General features: G+C 41.0%; 1 protein-coding gene across 1 annotated transcript in view; it reads right to left on the bottom strand.

The window, feature by feature from the left end:
* Positions 1-301: 301 nt before the first annotated feature.
* Positions 302-18,637, bottom strand: part of SORCS3 (sortilin related VPS10 domain containing receptor 3) — a 617,030-nt gene continuing 598,694 nt past the window's right edge. The window contains exons 22-27 of the mRNA XM_016919295.4: positions 18,231-18,343; positions 12,643-12,774; positions 9,733-9,832; positions 8,610-8,715; positions 3,041-3,201; positions 302-2,223 (exon numbers count right to left, since the gene is read on the bottom strand). Of these exons, the coding sequence (XP_016774784.1) occupies positions 2,159-2,223; positions 3,041-3,201; positions 8,610-8,715; positions 9,733-9,832; positions 12,643-12,774; positions 18,231-18,343 (677 nt within the window). The 3' untranslated portion in view covers positions 302-2,158. The remainder of the gene's footprint in view (positions 2,224-3,040; positions 3,202-8,609; positions 8,716-9,732; positions 9,833-12,642; positions 12,775-18,230; positions 18,344-18,637) is intronic.

Here is an 18,637-nt window from a genome sequence, read left to right as displayed (position 1 = left end):
TGGAATTCTACAATCCACCATGAAAAAACATGCCCTGGGTAGCTGTGGTTCCAGGATGATGATAATTCATGGAGCAGACTCAAACTACCTGAAACCTCCTTCCAGATCAGACCAGCAGAGCCTGGTCAGTCCTGATATGTTCAGCCAAACCAGAGCCAACCTAAAGATTCATGAGCAAAAACCAAGCATCTGTTGTTATAAGCCATTCATTGTTTTCCATGTAGCATCACTGTAGCAATAGTTTACAGACACAGTGGATAAAGAAAACTCCCCAAAGAGAAAACTCAGCCATGTATGTAGCTTTGATGTACAAAAATACATTTATTTTCAACAATTTCAAAACCACTGTCTTTTTTTTACAGTAGAAATATTCAAGTGGAACAATAAAACCAAGAACAGTATATGTACATATACTGTATATATAGATATGAGTCATGCATTTGTATTCCAGTGTTTAGTACAAGTATTGCAATTGTCTGCCCCATTTAACCCTTGAAACAAAAAAGCAGGATCTTTAGAAATATTCCTAATACTGATCTACGCTGTAGCCAGCCAGATTTCTCTATATCACATTCTCTCTGTCTCACAAAGAAGAATGGGAACAACATCCCACAAAAATTAACAGGTACAAAATGTGGCCTTTCCTCCCATATATATACATTATATCATTTTCAAAAATAAGTGTGCTCAGGCTAAGCCTGAAAATAAAAACAATGCTTGCAGCATGGCTTAACGTGACCCTATTGAAAAAAATCGGTATGTGTAAATGTGTGAAGGGGCTGAGGTGCTGGAAAAGCTAACAGGCTTTGAAAGCCACTCACCCCAGAGGCAAGAACTACCTTAAGGGAACTGAAGGCAGACATTTGACTTTAAGGAAGTTGTGTACATCTGACAAGCAAATAGCACAGCTTTGCTAAAATTGCCTTTGACTAATATCATTAAAGGCTAGACCCCTACTTGGCCTGGAGAATTTTGCATGAACTCATAATTCCACAAATGCCTCCTCCCTTCCAACCTCTTTAACTCCTCCCATGCCAAGAGACATTCACTGGGCTTTACCTAGTGCCCAGGGGACTTTTCTGAGCTCAGAATAGCCTGAGAATTCACCATAAGCATTATGCATTTTCATAGAATCCAATTTAAAAACAGATTGTCATTTTAAGATCCACTGACTGCCTTCTTTAGAAAAAAATATTTTCTCAGACTGATAAATATCAAGTTTTTCCTTTTAGAGAGGAAGCTGTTTTCCCCCATCTGGGTCTCAGTATGAAGCCTCTAGTGGGCCTCTTCTTCACCTTTCATGTCATTCTTGGAACAAAAACGACTGCCATGTTCTATGATGTCACTAGAGTCCTTCCTTTATCAATTGCCCCAGAGAAGCCCCTCCCCCCGCCCCCCTTTATATACATAAGTAGAAACCAGCTATGGCATGGACAAGGAGATGCAAGAGTTAAGTGTGACAGACAACAGGAGAGCATCCAAACCCAATGCATTGAGCAGGCCTGGCGGGTTGGTCAGCTCTGAGGGCCAGTGCGTAAGCCAACACACGCATCTTTCTTTTTTCTGTTTTCTTTTTTACTAAACATTAAATTATTTCTTAGGAAATAAAAAGTTATTTACATTGTAATTATATACAATAAGCCATCTGTAGCCTCACTATGGACATGCACAAGGCAGGGCCTCTTTCACAAAGTTGTGCACACTTTCTGCAGCTACATCCACCCACCTACTTCCTGTGGATCTAACTGGGAAATGATCTGTGTTGTATGTGTGTGTGCTGGGGGAAGGGGAGAGTGTTGGTGATTCTGCTGTGAGGATGAGAGGTTCACAAAGAGCCAACCCAACTTCAATTTTGAAAAAAGGGAGACCACAAGGAAAAAGAAAGTCTTTAAGCTACCAATGGCAGAGTAAAGCGAGGAGGCTGTGGGAAGACGCATCCTTTGCTCTTAGCACAAATACAGCCATTTATTCCCTTTGTCTCTTTCAATCAGCTAAGAATGCCCTTTTCTCCCAAAGCTAGGCATTTGCCCGCTATTTATGAAGGGGCCCTTGGTAAACAAAAGGTAAAAAAGACATTTTTATTTTTCCATAATAATAGTAATAGTAATCATCAAAAATAAAAAGTCAGAAAGGTGGTTGACCACGTGGCTTGCTGGTATTAAACACTAGTGCAGTTGGGGATCTCCTTTGTGCTTTCGCTGTTTGCAATAGTGGCAATGCCTCCTGCAGAGAAGAGAAGACACAGGGAGAAATGGATGTGAGTTCCACAAGGGCAGGGATCTTAGTTTTATTCACTGCTAAATACCAAGCCACCCAGAACAGGTGCTTAATAGGAATTTATTTAAAAGGCACCTGGATATCGTTACCTATCAGCTCACTGACTTATGTCATCCATGTTTAACATATGCTACCTCCCACACTAGCACACAGGTGGGATCAAGACATTGACTGCCATCTTATATTCTATTGATAACAGTAACAGCCAATGTGTATTGAAACTTACTATGTGGCAGGCACTGGGCTAATGACATAACAGCATGTCATTATCACAACAGTCTTAGAATTGTTTTTTTTAGGTACTACACAGAAATAGAAATGAATCATAAGTACTACTACTCCCATTTCACAGATCGGGAATTTGAGGCACAGAGAGGTCACAGATGTAGTAGATTAGCAGAGCAAGGAAAATGGATCCAGGGCTATCTGATGCCAGATTCCACATTCATGTAATTATTAGTAAGGACATATAATACTTTTGCTTTATAGAAAAAGAAGAAAAAGCCCGTCAGTAATGGATAGTTGGCTTCATCCCTAACCCACTCAGACTCCAGTATTTCCAATCCTGATTGACTTCTAAGGGGAAAAATATCTGCCAATTTCGTGTGGCCAGAGGTGGCAGACAAATTTAAAACATGATTCTGTCACTGTAGGTAGTTGTTTGTCCCCACCCTCCAGTCCAGTAATGTATGGGGAACAGATGAAGCAGGCCAGTGTTTAGAGGACACAGAACAGAGGAGCTTAGTGGAGCAGGAGCATGTACCTATGACCCGCGTGTCCAGCTCTTTGTCCAGCAGCTCCTCAGGCTCCGTAAAGTCACTGAGTGTGATTTTGGGGGCGTTTTCACTTTGGCTCACTGACCCAATCATCTCCTGCTCCTTGTCGTGTTGGACTTGAGCATAGATGTTAATCCAAGGGATTTTCCTACATGGGACAGGAGCAAAATCAGGTTAAGATCACAGGGTGTGCCAAACTTGGGCAGCTGGAAATCCTGGGGGATAAGGGGAGGAAGAAGCTATTAATAGGAAGGGTCCATGTCAGGGAAAGATATTGGTAACCCCAGAGACAATGAGGCTACAAGGTCAAGGAACACAAAGCCAGCCAGGAACCCAGATGCCCAGGGAAGATGTAAACCATAGAACTCCCTGAGGAATGCACCTTTTCCTGTGGGTAAAAAACAAGAAGGTATAAACAAAAAGGCAGTTAGATAATAAAACCCTATAAATATTTACCTGGTATTAAGTTTTTAAAGGAGCTGGACTTTGAAACTCTGTGTACAGAGTGAAAAGACACCTATTTCTAAGGTTGCATCAATTTAATCAATCCACATTGGCTTTTTTTAAATAAATAGTCAAGAAATAATAGATTCATAGCCTTTGCTACAATTTTCAGAGCATCACTTATGGGATAAGTACCTTAAATACTTGGATAGTTTCCTCATCTGTTCAATGGGGATGACAATAGCTTCTTTTTGGATTTTGGAGATGATTAAGGATTAAGAGAAGCTAAATAGCTCCATTCAAAGACAGAAAAGTAGTAGGTGGGATTTGGAAACACAAGGCAGACTAGCTTGGGGCTGGAGAAGTGAGCGGCTTCACACTGAAATCTTCTTGAGGCATTCATCTTCTGACCCATCTTCATTATCTCCTCACACACTGTGTGTTCCAGCCTCGGGAGACTCCTTTGCATTCCTTTAATCCAGGGCTTCTCAAACATTAACAGGCTTAAGCATCACCCAGAGTCTTCCTTAAAATGTGAATTGTGGCTCTGTAAGTCTGGACTGGATGGGTTGAGATTCTGCAATTCTGCCAAGCTCCCAGGTGATGCTGATGCTGCTCATCAGTTGGAGACCCAAATTTTGAGTTACAAGACTCTAATAGAAGCAGCTCTTCAACATCTTGGGGACTTAGAACCAACTGTTCCCTCTGCCTGTAACACACTGCCCTCTGCTCTTCTCAGAGCTTGGCTTACATGTCATCTCTGAGAGGCTTCCCCTGACTATCCAACTTTCCATTATAAACATGAAACAATGCAACACTGCCTATGTAAGAAATAAATATGGTGTTGGTTTAGGGTGATGTAATAGGCAATGTTTATTGACTTGTTTTCTGTCTTTCTGTCCCACTATACTAACAGCCCCATGTAGGCAAGGTCTATGTTTTCTATCCTCTCTGCTATCCACACGACTTAGCACAGTGTTTGGCACATGGTTAACATTTATTAAGCATTTTGTGAATCAATGAATAAATTACCTTAAATCCTGTGCTCTTTCTACTTTATTATACTATATTTGTCAATAAAAAGATTATATTTTTATTTTAGAATATCACTTCTAGAAGAGACCCCTCTTACCTCATCAAAGGATGGGAAAATTAGACTAATGTCTAGACATTTCACAAAGCCAATTACTAGCATAGATATCACTGAAACTTGGGACATCAGACACCCACCCTAATCCAGGACATCCCATGCAACTCTAAAGGAAAATCACTTTGTTGTCCTTGTGCCAAGCAGTGGTATTCTCAAGCTTCTACATTCCCCTATCTGCTCCAACTCCAAATGATGCGAAATGTGGAAGCACTTAATATGGGTTTCCTGCAGCTAATTCAGAAGAAAAAATCTGAAAATAGGTTTAAAACACTTAGTTGCTTCTAATTATTTTTTACATTCAGTTTTCCTGTCTTTAATGTTTGCTTTCCATACATTAAAGGAGGTGTCCCCATGACCCCTACTGGTCTAAGCCAGTTTAATATAATTTACAAGAACCCAAAGTGAACAGCATCCATGTGAGGCAGCACACTAGGCTCTCTAAATGTGGTATAATTAAAAATTAATGCTGGCCTTCATATTCCTTTTTATATAAATGAAAATACAGTCTAATAACTTAGATTCCTCCCAATCATAAAAGTACATATTGCTCATGAAGGTTGGGATCAACTGTAATATTTATTAGGTCTGCGGGTGGTTAAACCATTCCTGATCACATAAGTCTGTGTACTTCACAGTTGTAACCAGAGTCAACTGCCTCCCCTTTCCTGCTTTGCTCACAATACCTATGAGGATTTGGATAAACTTGCCCTTATAGAGATTATTCGCTTTATTTCAATTTCCAAATAACACATCTAAAAACTGGCATATTTTTCATCTTTTTGCAATCGATGGTTGGAAGAGAATAAATTTTGTATCTCGATTTGCATAATTTAAAAAATTTGTCAAGTTGCTTTTCATTTCTTAACACATCCGCTTGTAGGACTGTTGAGAATATAAGTCTGAACTCCACTTCTGCATACAAGGAATGTGGGAAATGAAGAGATCAAGAGACATGTCTTGGACCAACATTCATACAGGTTTAAATAAGAGGAGTAATATGGATAGGCTCAAGTCTCCCTCTAAAAACAAAAAACAAAACCCAACTGCAGTTTGTATCTATTTATCCATCTATTATCAGTGTTAGAAGCCTGTAGGAGGAAATTTAGAGAAAGCAAAGTGGGCTTTGGACTATAAGGAAAGCCCTTCTAAAAAAAGATTGGAAGGAATATAGAAGCTCAAATGTTTTCCTGGATAGAGAAAAAGCAGATCTTCAGTTATGGAAGGAAATTCTTGTTAGGCAGTCTTCAGAAAGAAAAGGCATCTCATGATGATTTTTAATTATATTACTTGAGATATAAGAAAATAGCAGTCACTATCCAAGAGCAAGAGAGACTGCGAGAGGCCAGGTGATACTCATTTAAAGGAAGCTTGGGGCTCATAGTAATTCTATTCTCTTTTTCTATGTCAAGTGACCACTTGGGATACTGAGATCATTTCCAGTGCCTGGCACACAGGAAGTACTCAATAAATGTTTGTAGGATGAATGAACGTCTTAATGTGTTAATACTGGCAATTACAGAGAGGAAGCTTTGGATCTGGAAACTCAGTATGGCCAATGATCTGGACACAGAAACAGAAATGTCTTTACACTAAACTGTGCTGCTCAACAGAGTGTTTAATGGCCAGGTGTTGCTGTTTACACTTAATTAATTAAAGTTAAATATAATTAAAATTCAGTTCCTCAGTCAGACTACTGGCTACTATATTAAACAGTAGCGATGATAGAGCATTTTAAACATTGCCAAAGTTCTATTGGATAGTAATGAAAGAAGCAAAGGAGACTTTGGGAATCCAGGGCTAGGAACCTGACCTACGTACTTGTTGCGAGCCAGGTACACTCCATGTTGCCATTACTGGGGTTCCATGTGATGAGTGGGGAAAAGAGACCAAAAAAAAAAAAAGAAAATCCCACAGAATTTCAACCAAAGGGCTTTAGCATTGGGAGTAAAACTTCCAGGAAAAGGAGCCAGAAAAGTAAAGGTTAACTGATGACTAGTTACTGTTAACTGATGCTGCTATTGTCCAGTTTGATTGGAGTTTATTTCCTGTGGCCTCAGCTGCATGACTCACTGTCAGGGACACAGAAAAGGTGGGCTGATACCTGGGAACTACAAAGGCAGAATTTTTTAGAGATGTCATTACCTGGTATGGATTCATTATTAAAGTGTATACATTTAAAGATGCCTACATTAGTAAGTTGACCGTCTAAGGAGTTTAACAGCATTTATAAAAAGAAAACAAAACAAAACAAAAAAAGAAGTTTTCCAAGTCACAGTATAAGTGATCCTTAAGTATCCTTACTTTGGATCGACCTGACACAAAAGCCACAAAAGATTCTTTACAGGACTTCTATTGGCCCTTGTCCTCAGCAACTATGCTGCTCTGGGAGTCAGAGATAAGACATTTAGTTTAGTTGATTGTCACGCCCAGCAACCACCAGGCTTCCTCACAATCAAATTCTTGGCTGAGTGAAAAGTGAAATGTTCTTTGCATATAATTGAAGTACATCTATAAATAAATGGGTGTTGCCTTAACCAGGCTGTTTCTATATTGAACCTTTTCTCACTTTGTGACATAAAGGTTTTATCCACTCTTCAAAGGGAACAGGGGTATGTGGGTTAACACATCTTGATCCAAGAGGACATGAACTCACATACTGGTCTATAAGTTGAGTAGGAAGGTGAATCTCACTCTGTCCTTCTAGAGAGCGTGGAGGGTGTTGATAGAATTCCTGCTGCTGCGGCTAATGCTGAGAGGTATATTGAATTAAACTGGTGTTTTTAAGAAAATGAAATAGCCACTAAAGGAGAGATAAGTAGGAAGAAGGGGGGCAGGAAGAGTCAGGCACCTTTACCACTGATCTCTACCAAAACCTAAAAGCATTATCTTTAGTTCCTGGAAAGACTCCAGGACTAAAAGAGGCTTTCAAACTCATCTGACAATAATTAATGACATTTTTACTTTACCCAGGCTTCCCAGGGAGCACATTTCTAGGCCACTGATAAAATTTCTGAGGGCCTATTATGTGACAGTTTATGGCACAGAGGGCATCTTTGGCAGGCATGTGCTTTGTTATTTATAATAGCATAGCTTTGTTGATTACTTAGTACGTAGCACCTACACACATTATGGCATTTAAATCATATAGCAAACCTATAAAGTATTATTGCTATTCTCATTTTACCAATGAAGAAATTAAGACTTAGAGAGGCAAATAACAATTGCCCAAGGTTACAAACGCTAAAAGTTAATATTGGATCTTATTTCAGAGTTTATACTCTTAATTAGTATACATCCTAGTAGAAGTTATAATTTGAATGTTAGTACAAAATTATTGATTTCAATTTTACGTTTCTAATAAGTATCTTATTATACCACCCTTTCTGTGGCTTTCAAAAATAATTTCTCAAGACATGTGGAGTTTTGTTCTCCTAATCAATTTCCCTTTAGAATAGGAAAAAGAGGGAGAGGGATGATAGTTGAATATCTTTAGCATGCAAATTTAAAGAGAGATGCTGAATAGCTGCAACAGGAGGTAAAAAAATGCATCGGTGTCTGTACATGTGTGTATCAAATTTTAGCTGCATTTTCCCTATTTAACCACCTGAATGGATGTTGATCCATATAAAAAGATCTTCTGAATATATAAGACCTTACTTTAGAAGTTTGATTGAGGTTTGAAAACCCCTTACACTTCTCTTGAAGATAATAAATTGATTTCATTGGCCAGTCTTTATTTACCTAACTCATTACACCTATAAATCATAATAGATAGAGTTCAGAGTCTCAAACCCATTTAATCCATGACCCTCAACCATTCTTGCTTTTACCCATTGTCAAACAGAAGTTCAAGGAGAATTAAAAATCACATTCTTGCGATGAGTTTAGTAAAGTTAGTTATAGGAAGAATCATTTGCAATGACCCCAACCCCACTACTAAATTGAGTGATAACAGGACATACCTTTTAAACTTGTAGATCAAAAACACAGCCAGGCCAACAAATACCACTGATAATAGCATAAGCATGGCTGAGCTGCTGTGCCCAGCACTGGAGTCCACCAATGGAGCTTGGAAAGAAGAACAGATAAGGAAAAGAACAGATATGCTCACTTGGAAGCTGTTAGCTGGAGGGAGTATTCATTGCAGGAAGGAGGCCACTGATCTCCATCCTTATGTCTAGTCTCCAATTCCCCTGCCTGATATCTGGGTGCAGAAAGTCTGGCTTCAATGATGACAATGGCACCTGAGTACAGCTTCTTAGGGAAAGTAAACTTCTCTGTTCAGCCTGGGGAAACTTGCTAGTTCTTGGTATAAATTGAACAACGTATGTCCAGCTCAGGGGAGTGGAATAAGGGCTCCAGTGCTCTTTCTCTTAGATAGGCTGCATGCCTGTCACCATAATTACAGGGAGCCCATTTGAAATTTTGGGTTAAGTACTAATGCAGTGTTTCATTCTCTTCCTTTACACTGTTCTGATAAAAACCCACTGGATGGGCACATTTGTGACCTACACCCTGGAAAAGTCTTACATTATTAAGAACCATTTAATAAACAGGCTTTCCCAGAGAGCCCAAAGTAGATGCCCAATGGGACATGCCTTTTTAGATTTTTTCACAAATAAGCCAACTAGAGTTTGTTCCTGTTTCTACTTTGACTCACACATTGTAAACTAGAAGGGAGTTTTAAAGTTCTGTGGCCTACCATCCAAGATTCATAAAATCAGATAATTGAATGAATGAAGAGAGCTAGAGGACTGTCCAATATAATCCCAACTGTCACAGACAAAATAAAGAAATATACAAACAAACAAACGAATAAGGTTAAGACCCAAGTAAATTGTAGGTTTTCTCCGAGACCGTCTAGGGATTCAATGGCAAAGCTACTCCTAAGAAAGTCTTCTTGCAGGATGCCTTCAGAACAATGTGACTGATGTGACCAATCCTTCTGAACCATAACTACAAAAAGGACCCTTCTACAAAGCCACTTTCAGACATTATGCAGCAGGGTTTCATGATTCTCTCCCCCTTTTCTCTCTGGGATAACAGATCCTCTTTCCCATTTCCCCAGTTCCCAGTGGCACTCACCTAACGTCAGCTGTGTGACATACACAATGACTTGTACCCCCGGCTTCAGCTCAAACTGGACCAAATTTTGGTTGAGAGCATTAAACAGTGTTTCTACAATCTGAAAAAATAAGACAGGATGCATGGGGTGACATGACATGCAATGATGCTCCCTCATGGGGTAAGAAACCAAGGACAAGGTCAATAGGTAAAAAGTCACCATGGTTCAATTAGGGATAAGATAGTGGAAAATATTTATGGCTTTGGTTCTCACAGCCCTTGGAGCCTTGTGAAACCAAGGAAGTACAGTTGACCCTTGAACTTTACGGTTTTGTTTTTGTTTTGTTTTGTTTTGTTTTATACTCTTAGGGTACATGTGCACAACGTACAGGTTAGTTACACATGTATACATGTGCCATGTTGGTGTGCTGCACCCATTAACTCGTCATTTAACATTAGGTATATCTCCTAATGCTATCCCTCCCTCCTCCCCCCACCCCACAACAGGCCCAGGTGTGTGATGTTCCCCTTCCTGTGTCCATGTGTTCTCATTGTTCAATTCCCACCTATGAGTGAGAACATGCGGACAGTTTTGAATTAAGCAGATCCACTTTTTTTTTTTTTTTTGAGACTGAGTCTCACTGTCGCCCAGGTTGGAGTGCAGTGGTGCGATCTCGGCTCACCGCAGGCACCGCCCCCCCGGGTTCACGCCATTCTCCTGCCTCAGCCTCCTGAGTAGCTGGGACTACAAGCGCCCGCCTCCTCGCCCGGCTAATTTTTTGTATTTTTAGTACAGACGGGGTTTCACCGTGTTAGCCAGGATGGTCTCGATCTCCTGACCTCGTGATCCGCCCACCTCGGCCTCCCAAAGTGCTGGGATTACAGGCGTGAGCCACGGTGCCTGGCCGCAGATCCACTTCTATGTGGATTTTTTCAACAAAATGTGGATGGAAAATACAGTATTCACAGGATGTGAAACCTGCATATACAGAGGCCCAACTACTTCTTCTTTTTTTTAGATGGAATCTCTCTCTGTCGCCAGGCTGGAGTGCAGTGGCATGATCTTGACTCACTGCAACCTCTCCCTCCTGGGTTCAAGCGATTCTCCTGCCTCAGCCTCCTGAGTAGCTGGGATTATAGGCACGTGCCACCACGCCAAGCTAATTTTTGTATTTTTAGTAGAGACGGGGTTTCACCATGTTGCAGAGGCCCAACTTCTTACATGCAGGTTCTGCAGGGCCAACTGCAGGACTTGAAGATGCACAGATTTGGTATATCAGAAGTCCTAGAACCATTCTCCTATGTATACTGAGAGACAACTATAGATGGTAATATTTGCTTATTCTGGAGAGGAGAGTGAGAGACAGAAAGAGGCATGCCTACAGTCACTGGTGAATTAGAGCTATAATAGACATAGATGTTTCATTCAACTCCTAATTCACTGCTCTTTTATCCATGCCTTTATAACACTCTAAAAAGACCTGTTATGGGTTCCAATGAAAGAAGTTCAACCCATCATTAGCTCTGTAATCTGATTAAGTCATAGACACAGGGGATGTAGGCCGCTGCCAGGATTAAAGCAGGTACATATACTACCAGCCCACTCCTCTGCGTTTTCTATCTTAGAGACAATGGGAAGCAAACATCAAAGCAGAAGCTGCCTCCTTTTTATGGGATAATTTTTGTTCTTTACTTTTCCCTAGCAAGTCGCAGAACACATAACATCGATTTAATCACTCTGTAATTCCCACATGAAAGCTGAGGCCGACTTAGGCTGTTGTCCCTAACTCTTATCTCGCTGTATGTGCCTTAATATCACAGCTGCTATTCATCACTGTAATTACCTATTTATCTAAATGGATGGATATTGTAGCTTCCAAATATAGTTCACACATGCCACTTGCTATTTCAGAATAAAGAGGTCTTGTAAAAGTGATGTATGCATTAAGAAGCTAAATTTATTTCTGGCCAACTTCAATATGCAACCCTGCAATGCAAGAAATTATTTCTCAGAGAAACTGCAATCACATCTCTACCACTCAATGTCTGTGGATGGCTGTAAGTAAGGATGGGGTGATGGCCAGTGAGTATCACAGGGACACAAAATATGTCTGTACAATGATTACCTCATATGAGAGCAAATGTTTGTGATTCATGCCGATTTTCTGCAGCCTCATGCTCACTTATTTCTATTGCACCTGACTTAGCATCATGAGAAAGAAAGGAAGGGTGAAACAGTGCAGGCATTAAGACCTCAGGAGGAATAGAGGATGAAAAGGAGAAACACCAGTCCTGCCATCCCCTTTACTTCCAGGACAGTGTGCAGATCACAGTATAGTTCTATATGCCCATTTGATAAGAACAGTAAATCACAATCCCTTTTGGAAATGTTGCTTCCTTAGTTAAAGCAAAGAGAGGCAATACATCCCTCTCCAAAAAATCATGTTTGAAGGCAGTTCATTTTCTCCCCAGAAGCAGAGCTTAACATTGGCCAGGATCTTTAAGGGCCAGTGCAGTTTAAAGACAAGAGGCACATAGTCCCAGAAATAAACAAGGAAATTCAAATTCCCCCCTTCTTTCTCTCTCTGTCTCTCTGTCTCTCTCTCTCTCTCTCTCTCTCTCTCTCTCTCTCTCTGCTGCTCCCCTTCCCCTGTATCCCAGGAAGAGTCACTGGGAGGGAGACATGAGCTGGCACAGGGATGTCAGACATTGGAATGAATAATGCCAGGGGTGCCATTCCTTTCTGAGTAGCTGAATGCTCCAGTCTATTTGCACCTGTATTTACTCTGGGTAAGGGTGATTGCTCTTCAAAACCTTGGCTGTTGGGGTAATGGAAGAGAGCCTGTCTCCCTTTCTGGCTGAAAACAGCTTTGTGCCCTCTCAGGGTGTAGGGTGCAGGCAAGGGTCCCAGCCAGATTTACTTTCACTTACTTGTTCCAGGTCCCCTTCATTGCCTTTCCTCCTCTCTGTCAGGTTCTTGGGTGGAAGAATGAAAAGCTCTGCTGAAGTGGGGAGACCAGGAAACACGGCAATGAGGATCTGGTCCTCTGGGACACTGGTTACCTGCAAAGATGTTCAGACAAAGAGAGGCTGTGGAGGAGCCAGCCCTCCCCAAATCAATGACAAGAGCAGAGTGTGCACAGCCAGATGGCTCATGTGAGTTTTTCAAATGCAGCTTTTTAGGCACAGGCTCCAATATACATTCAGGCTTTCTTTCAGTTTTTCCCTTAGACCTGCTAGGTAAAACATTATTAGTTTCACTACCTCCCCTGCTCTTATATACATTTTTACTGAAACTAGAATGGTATTACAAATGATTTTTAAAACATTATTTGCTGGGAACATTGGCAAAAGTTCCTCTCATATTTTCCATTTTTCTATGAGAGCTAGAGCTTCTGGCTGAAACACAGGCTGGGTGCAAATGAGGAAAAAGAAGTCATAAACAAACATGGGAAAATGCAAATTTAAAGAAAGCCGAGCAATACTTGCTTTCACTTATTAAAGCAGGATTTTTTTTAAGTGTAATAGCTAACATTGGTAAGACTGCATTGAAGGAAGTTCCCTCATTTGGCACTGGCAGTGCTAGAAATTGATACATATTGCCAATTTGTTTTCTGAAAGACTTAATTTAAAGGCCATAAAAATATTCATACCCTTCAGTCAGTAACTGTAACTTGGTGAGTTTGTTCTAAAGACATGATCCAAAATATAGGAAAAGCCATATGCAGGAAAAAACACAACATTACTTATAATAGTAAATAAAGGGGAAAACCTCCAGTATTCAAAAAAATAAGCAAATACTGGTATAATCACCTGATAGACTATTATGCCACCATTAAGATGATAACAAGTACTATGAGACAACATAGAAAAATACTTATGATAGCTGCATTCCAATCTATTTCCTTACATTTCTTTGGTTACAACTCTATAAAAATACAAATATATAGAAGAAAAAAAATAACAAAATACTAAACGTGGTTAAGAGGCTGAGAATACGAGTGAATTTTTCTATTCCTGAGTGGTTAGTAAAAGAATGATATTGCTTTGTGATAAAAACTTAAAAGTAAGCTTCTGTCTGAAGGCAAATTTTTAAAGAAAACAGGATGCTGAGTTCTCCCCCGTGAAGGGTAAGCTTGTTCTTTCCTGTGTGTCTCCTGAAGATCTTTTATCCAGAACATCACCACCTCTTCTGTCAATCCAAATATATAATTTGTGAATCAGGTGAAATACCCCCATCCTCCAAAGTGCCCCCTGACTATCTCTACCTGCAGTGATCTCCACCTTAGCCTCCCACCCCAAACACCTCCAAATGACCATGTCCACTGCATTTCAGAGATATAGATCATGTCCACCGTGACACATGATTACATCTGTCTGGTGCAGTCTTTTCTCAGATAGATCCTGATATGGTTACGCTTTGTGTCCCCACCTAAATCTCACCTTGAATAGTAATCCCCAGAATCCCCAGGTGTTGAGGGAGGAATCAGGTGGAGGTGATCGAATCCTGGGGGTGGTTTCCCCCATCCTGTTCTCATGATAGTGAGTTCTCATGAGAGCTAATGGTTTTATAAGGGGCCTTTCCCCCTTCGCTCTGCCACTCTTCTCTTTCCTGTCACCCTGTGAAGGGGTGCCTTCCGCCATGATTGTTAAGTTTCCTGAGGCCTCCCCAGCCATGCAGAACTGTGAGTCAGTTAAACCTTTTTTCTTTATAAATTACCCAGTTTCGGGTATAGAAGTTTGAGAATGGACTAATACAGGTTCTTATGGTCTGATTGCCCAGATATTTCTGTCTGGGGTCTCACTGTTCCCAAGAATGCTTGACACAGAGTAAAAATTAAATAAATAGTTGCTAGATTGAACAGAAGCAGAGAGTTTGGTTGTTTTCCATTTGCTCAGCTCTGATTCCTATTTGGAATTAGGCTTACGGATTGGAGTTAACTCTCAGGGATGTGATAAAGAAAAGTGAAAGAGCCAGCCCACAGGGAAGTAAGAAGCAGCAGTCAGAAGCCTAAAGAGTCCACCAACCAGGGAGGCATCCTCTTAACAGCCTGAGGTGGTTAGCTAGATGCCTCAACATTCGTTCAAAGCATGATCCTTAGTAGCATTAAGTCCTAATGCCCAAGTCCATAAGGCTGGGGGCCTTTAACTACCTTAAAGCAAGTCTCAGGAGGCCAGACTAGGGGCAAAATGCAGAGAACCACCCAATGCAGTGAAGGGTTGGGTGGTGAGCTTATTAGTGACTTGACTGGTGTGACCCTTTGTCTCAGGAAAGAACAATGTCAGGGAGTGTCAGTCCACCAAGGCCCTTACAGAGACCTTGGAGCAGTGTATACAGATTCATTTAACCCATCCAAAGGGACATACGAGTGATTGGTCCTTGTGAGATTTGAGGTCTGAGAATCAACTGACAGGACTGATTATTATTATTGCAATTACAAGTTATTTCCTAAAAAGCTAGTATCTTTTTAATGAACGTAACCATACATAACACAACCCAATTCTGGATGCCTTGCAACCAAAGACATATGCTATGATCTGAATGCTTTTGCACCCCCCACCCCCATTCATCTGTCAAAACTTAATATCCAATGCGATGGCATCAGGGTGGGGCCTTGAGAGGTGATTAGGTCATAAGGGTGGAGCCCTCATGAATGGGATTAGTGCCTTTATAAAAGAGACCCCAGAGAGCCACCTTGCCCTTTCCACCATGTGAAGACACAGCAAGAAGGTTCTGCCTATGAATAAGCAAAGTGGCTTTCACCAGACATCAAATCTACCAGCATCTTGATCTTGTACTTCTCCGCCTCCAGAATTATGAGAAATACACTTCTGTTGTTTATAAGCCACCCAGTTTATGGAACCTTGTTATAGCAGCCCAAACAGACTAACACAGCATACATAACAGTCTCATTCTCATCTCATTTTTTCTTTGTTTTTTCTTTTTGGTTTTTTTTTGAGATGGAGTCTCACGTCGCCTGGAGTGTACTGGAGCAATCTCAATTCACTGCAACTGCCACCTCCTGGGTTCAAGCAATTATCCTGCCTCAGCCTCCTGAGTAGCTGGGACTACCAGCATGCACCACCATGCCCGGATAAATTTTTTTTTATTTATTTTTGTAGAGATGGAGTTTCACTGTGTTGCCCAGGGTGGTCTCAAACTCCTGAGCTCAGGCAATCCACCTGCCTCGGCTCCCAAAGTGCTAGGATTACAGGCATGAGCCACCGCTCCCAGCCCTCATTCTCATCTCTTTCTATGAATAGTCTCTTTGTAAAAAGATTTGAAGTATAGTTACTCTTACAGACCGCTCCATACAGCAATGCTCCTATGTCATTCTCTTCTATTTATTCTTCTTCCTATCTGTCAGCTCCTTCTCCATGTCCTTCCTGGATCTTTCTCCTCTGCCTTGGGGAACCACCAGCAGTGTGTCTGCCTTGTCCCCCAACTCCTCTTTGGAGAGCCTAACAACCTCCACAGCCTCTTCTCTTACATCTCTCCCTCCAGCATGAACCTCTGCTTCATCTTCAGATCCATATTTTCAACCCTCCTGGTCATCTTCAACCAGTTGTTTCTCACGTGCTCCAGACTTACATTAAAAGTCAAATCATTATTGTTTCCCAAGCGTGTTTCTCCTACATAGTCCCCATCTTGATTAATGTAAGGCCATCTCCTACTGGCTCTTGTTATCAGAGAATTTCTCTCTCCCTCTCACCCACACGACATTTCCTTAGTCACCAATTCTATTGTTCAATTTTTTAAGTAGCCTTTGCCTCTTTTTCTTGAGCACCTTATATTTCTGGCCTAGATAACTCCAGTGGTCTTTTAGCTGGTCACCTTTTGTGAAATGTCTCCCCAACTATGCATTGCCACCAGAATGGGTTACTGACATATAAACCTATTCTCTTACTAAAATAAAAAAAAGAATACTTTTCATACTTTTCATACTTCCCAGTGCCTACAGAATAAATGCCAAGCTTCTGTTGGTCTCTCAAACCCTACACAATAGGACATAACCATCCTAGCTCAATTTTAGCTGCACTTGCCCTTATAACCTACAGACTGGCTACACCAAACTCTTTGCCATTTCCCAAATATGTTGCACTCTTTTTTTTTTTTTTTTTTTTTTTTTGAGATGGAGTATCACTCTGTCACCAGGCTGGAGTGCAGTGGCGCAATATCTCGGCTCATGCAACCTCTGCCTTTTGGGTTCAGGTGATTCTCCTGCCTCAGCCTCCCGAGTAGCTGGGACTACAGGCACACGCCACCACACCCAGCTAGTTTTTGTACTTTTAGTAGAGACAGGGTTTCACCATGTTGAACAGGATGGTCTCGATCTCTTGACCTCAGGTGATACACCCGCCTCGGCCTCCCAAAGTGTGCTGTACTCTTTATAGTCCACGACTTTGAACATGCTGCTCATTCAAACACCATCTGCCCCTGTTAACTGACATTTATCCTTGCAAACACAGTTCAAGTATTCTCTCCAAAGATGTTCCAAGAGTTCAACAAGTATTTATTGAGTTGCAAATCCATGCCAAGTCTTCATGTCCCTGGATAGCGTGAATCATACTGTTCTCTCTGCCCCATAGAGATGCTGGCCATGCCTCTAGCTTAGAGCTGCTTATACATTAGACTTATTTCTACATTTCAATTGACCATGTTTTATTCATCAATATATTCTAGTGCCTACCTCTGAGAAAATGTTTAACAAAACCCTTTTACTTTCTCTAAGGCAAATTTGACCTTGGATTAACTCTGTATTTCTATTACCCTGCTGGAACGCTCTGTTTCCTGGCCTGTAGCCTTCTGAGTGCAATCTGTGGCCAACGGTAGTCTTGTGAGTATAAATGTTTGGTTAAGAAGATCCTATTGGTGAACAAAGAGCCAGACAAGTGCATAATATTAGCAAAAACTCAGTGAGTTGTCCATCCATTAGTGCATTAAAGGGATCAAGCCCTTATCTCAAACAAATTCATAATAAACATTGGGCCAGTTTCCTTCTTCAAACATTGAACTAGACTCTCTTTTACTCTTCTCTTCCTCCTTCTTTAATCCTACAATTCTTGCTTTTTCTTCTTCTTTTTTTTTTTTTTTTTTTTTGACAGAGTCTTGCTCTGTCACTCAGGCTGGAGTGCAATGGCGCAATCTCAGCACACTGCAACATCTACCTCCCCAGTTCAAGCAATTCTCATGCCTCAGCCACCTGAGTAGCTGGGATTACAGGTGTGCGCCACCACATGCAGCTAATTTTTGTATTTTTAGTAGAGAGAGTTTTGCTATGTTGGCCAGGCTAGTCTCAAACTACTGGTCTCAAGTGATCTGCCTGCCTTGGCCTCCCAAAGTGCTGGGATGACAGGTGTGAGCGACTGCACCCAGCCTCTTCTCTCTCTTTTTACAGAGAAATAATCTTTATCTAACTGTGGAATGCAGTTTTAATCCATGCCAATGTATTGTGGACCACACCATCTAGTTCTTTTCTTTATTCGCAAGAACTTAAACAAAGACAAAGCCAACTTACTTTAACCAGAGCTCGCTTGATGACATTGCCAATATCTTTTCTCCACTCAGGAATGTCAGGATTGTGGTAATCCAGATTAGGAGAGAATGATAAAAGCTGGGACTGGAAATATTCTGCAGGGAGAAAGAATGTTTAAGTGAGGCTGGGAGAGTGAGAAGAGAGAGGGTGTGACAGGTGTGGAGCTCCACCATCACTGTGCTTTTGGTAAAAGGTCTACTCTTTCACCAGGCTTCTGCTAGAATTCCTTGTTCTCAGCTTGTTTCCTGACTTCTGAAATAAAGTAGAATTTGGTGATTAGAAGTAGATTTGTGCTCCTACCAGTTTTGTCAGTGTCTAAGATCTTAAGCCTTTCTTCCTGTATATTATCTGAAATGAAAGACAATTATGAAACTCCAGAAGGAGATGTC

The sequence above is a fragment of the Pan troglodytes genome, chromosome 8, assembly GCF_028858775.2.
Source record: "Pan troglodytes isolate AG18354 chromosome 8, NHGRI_mPanTro3-v2.0_pri, whole genome shotgun sequence".
Lineage (NCBI taxonomy): Eukaryota > Metazoa > Chordata > Mammalia > Primates > Hominidae > Pan > Pan troglodytes.
This window is presented reverse-complemented; position numbering and strand designations above follow the sequence as displayed.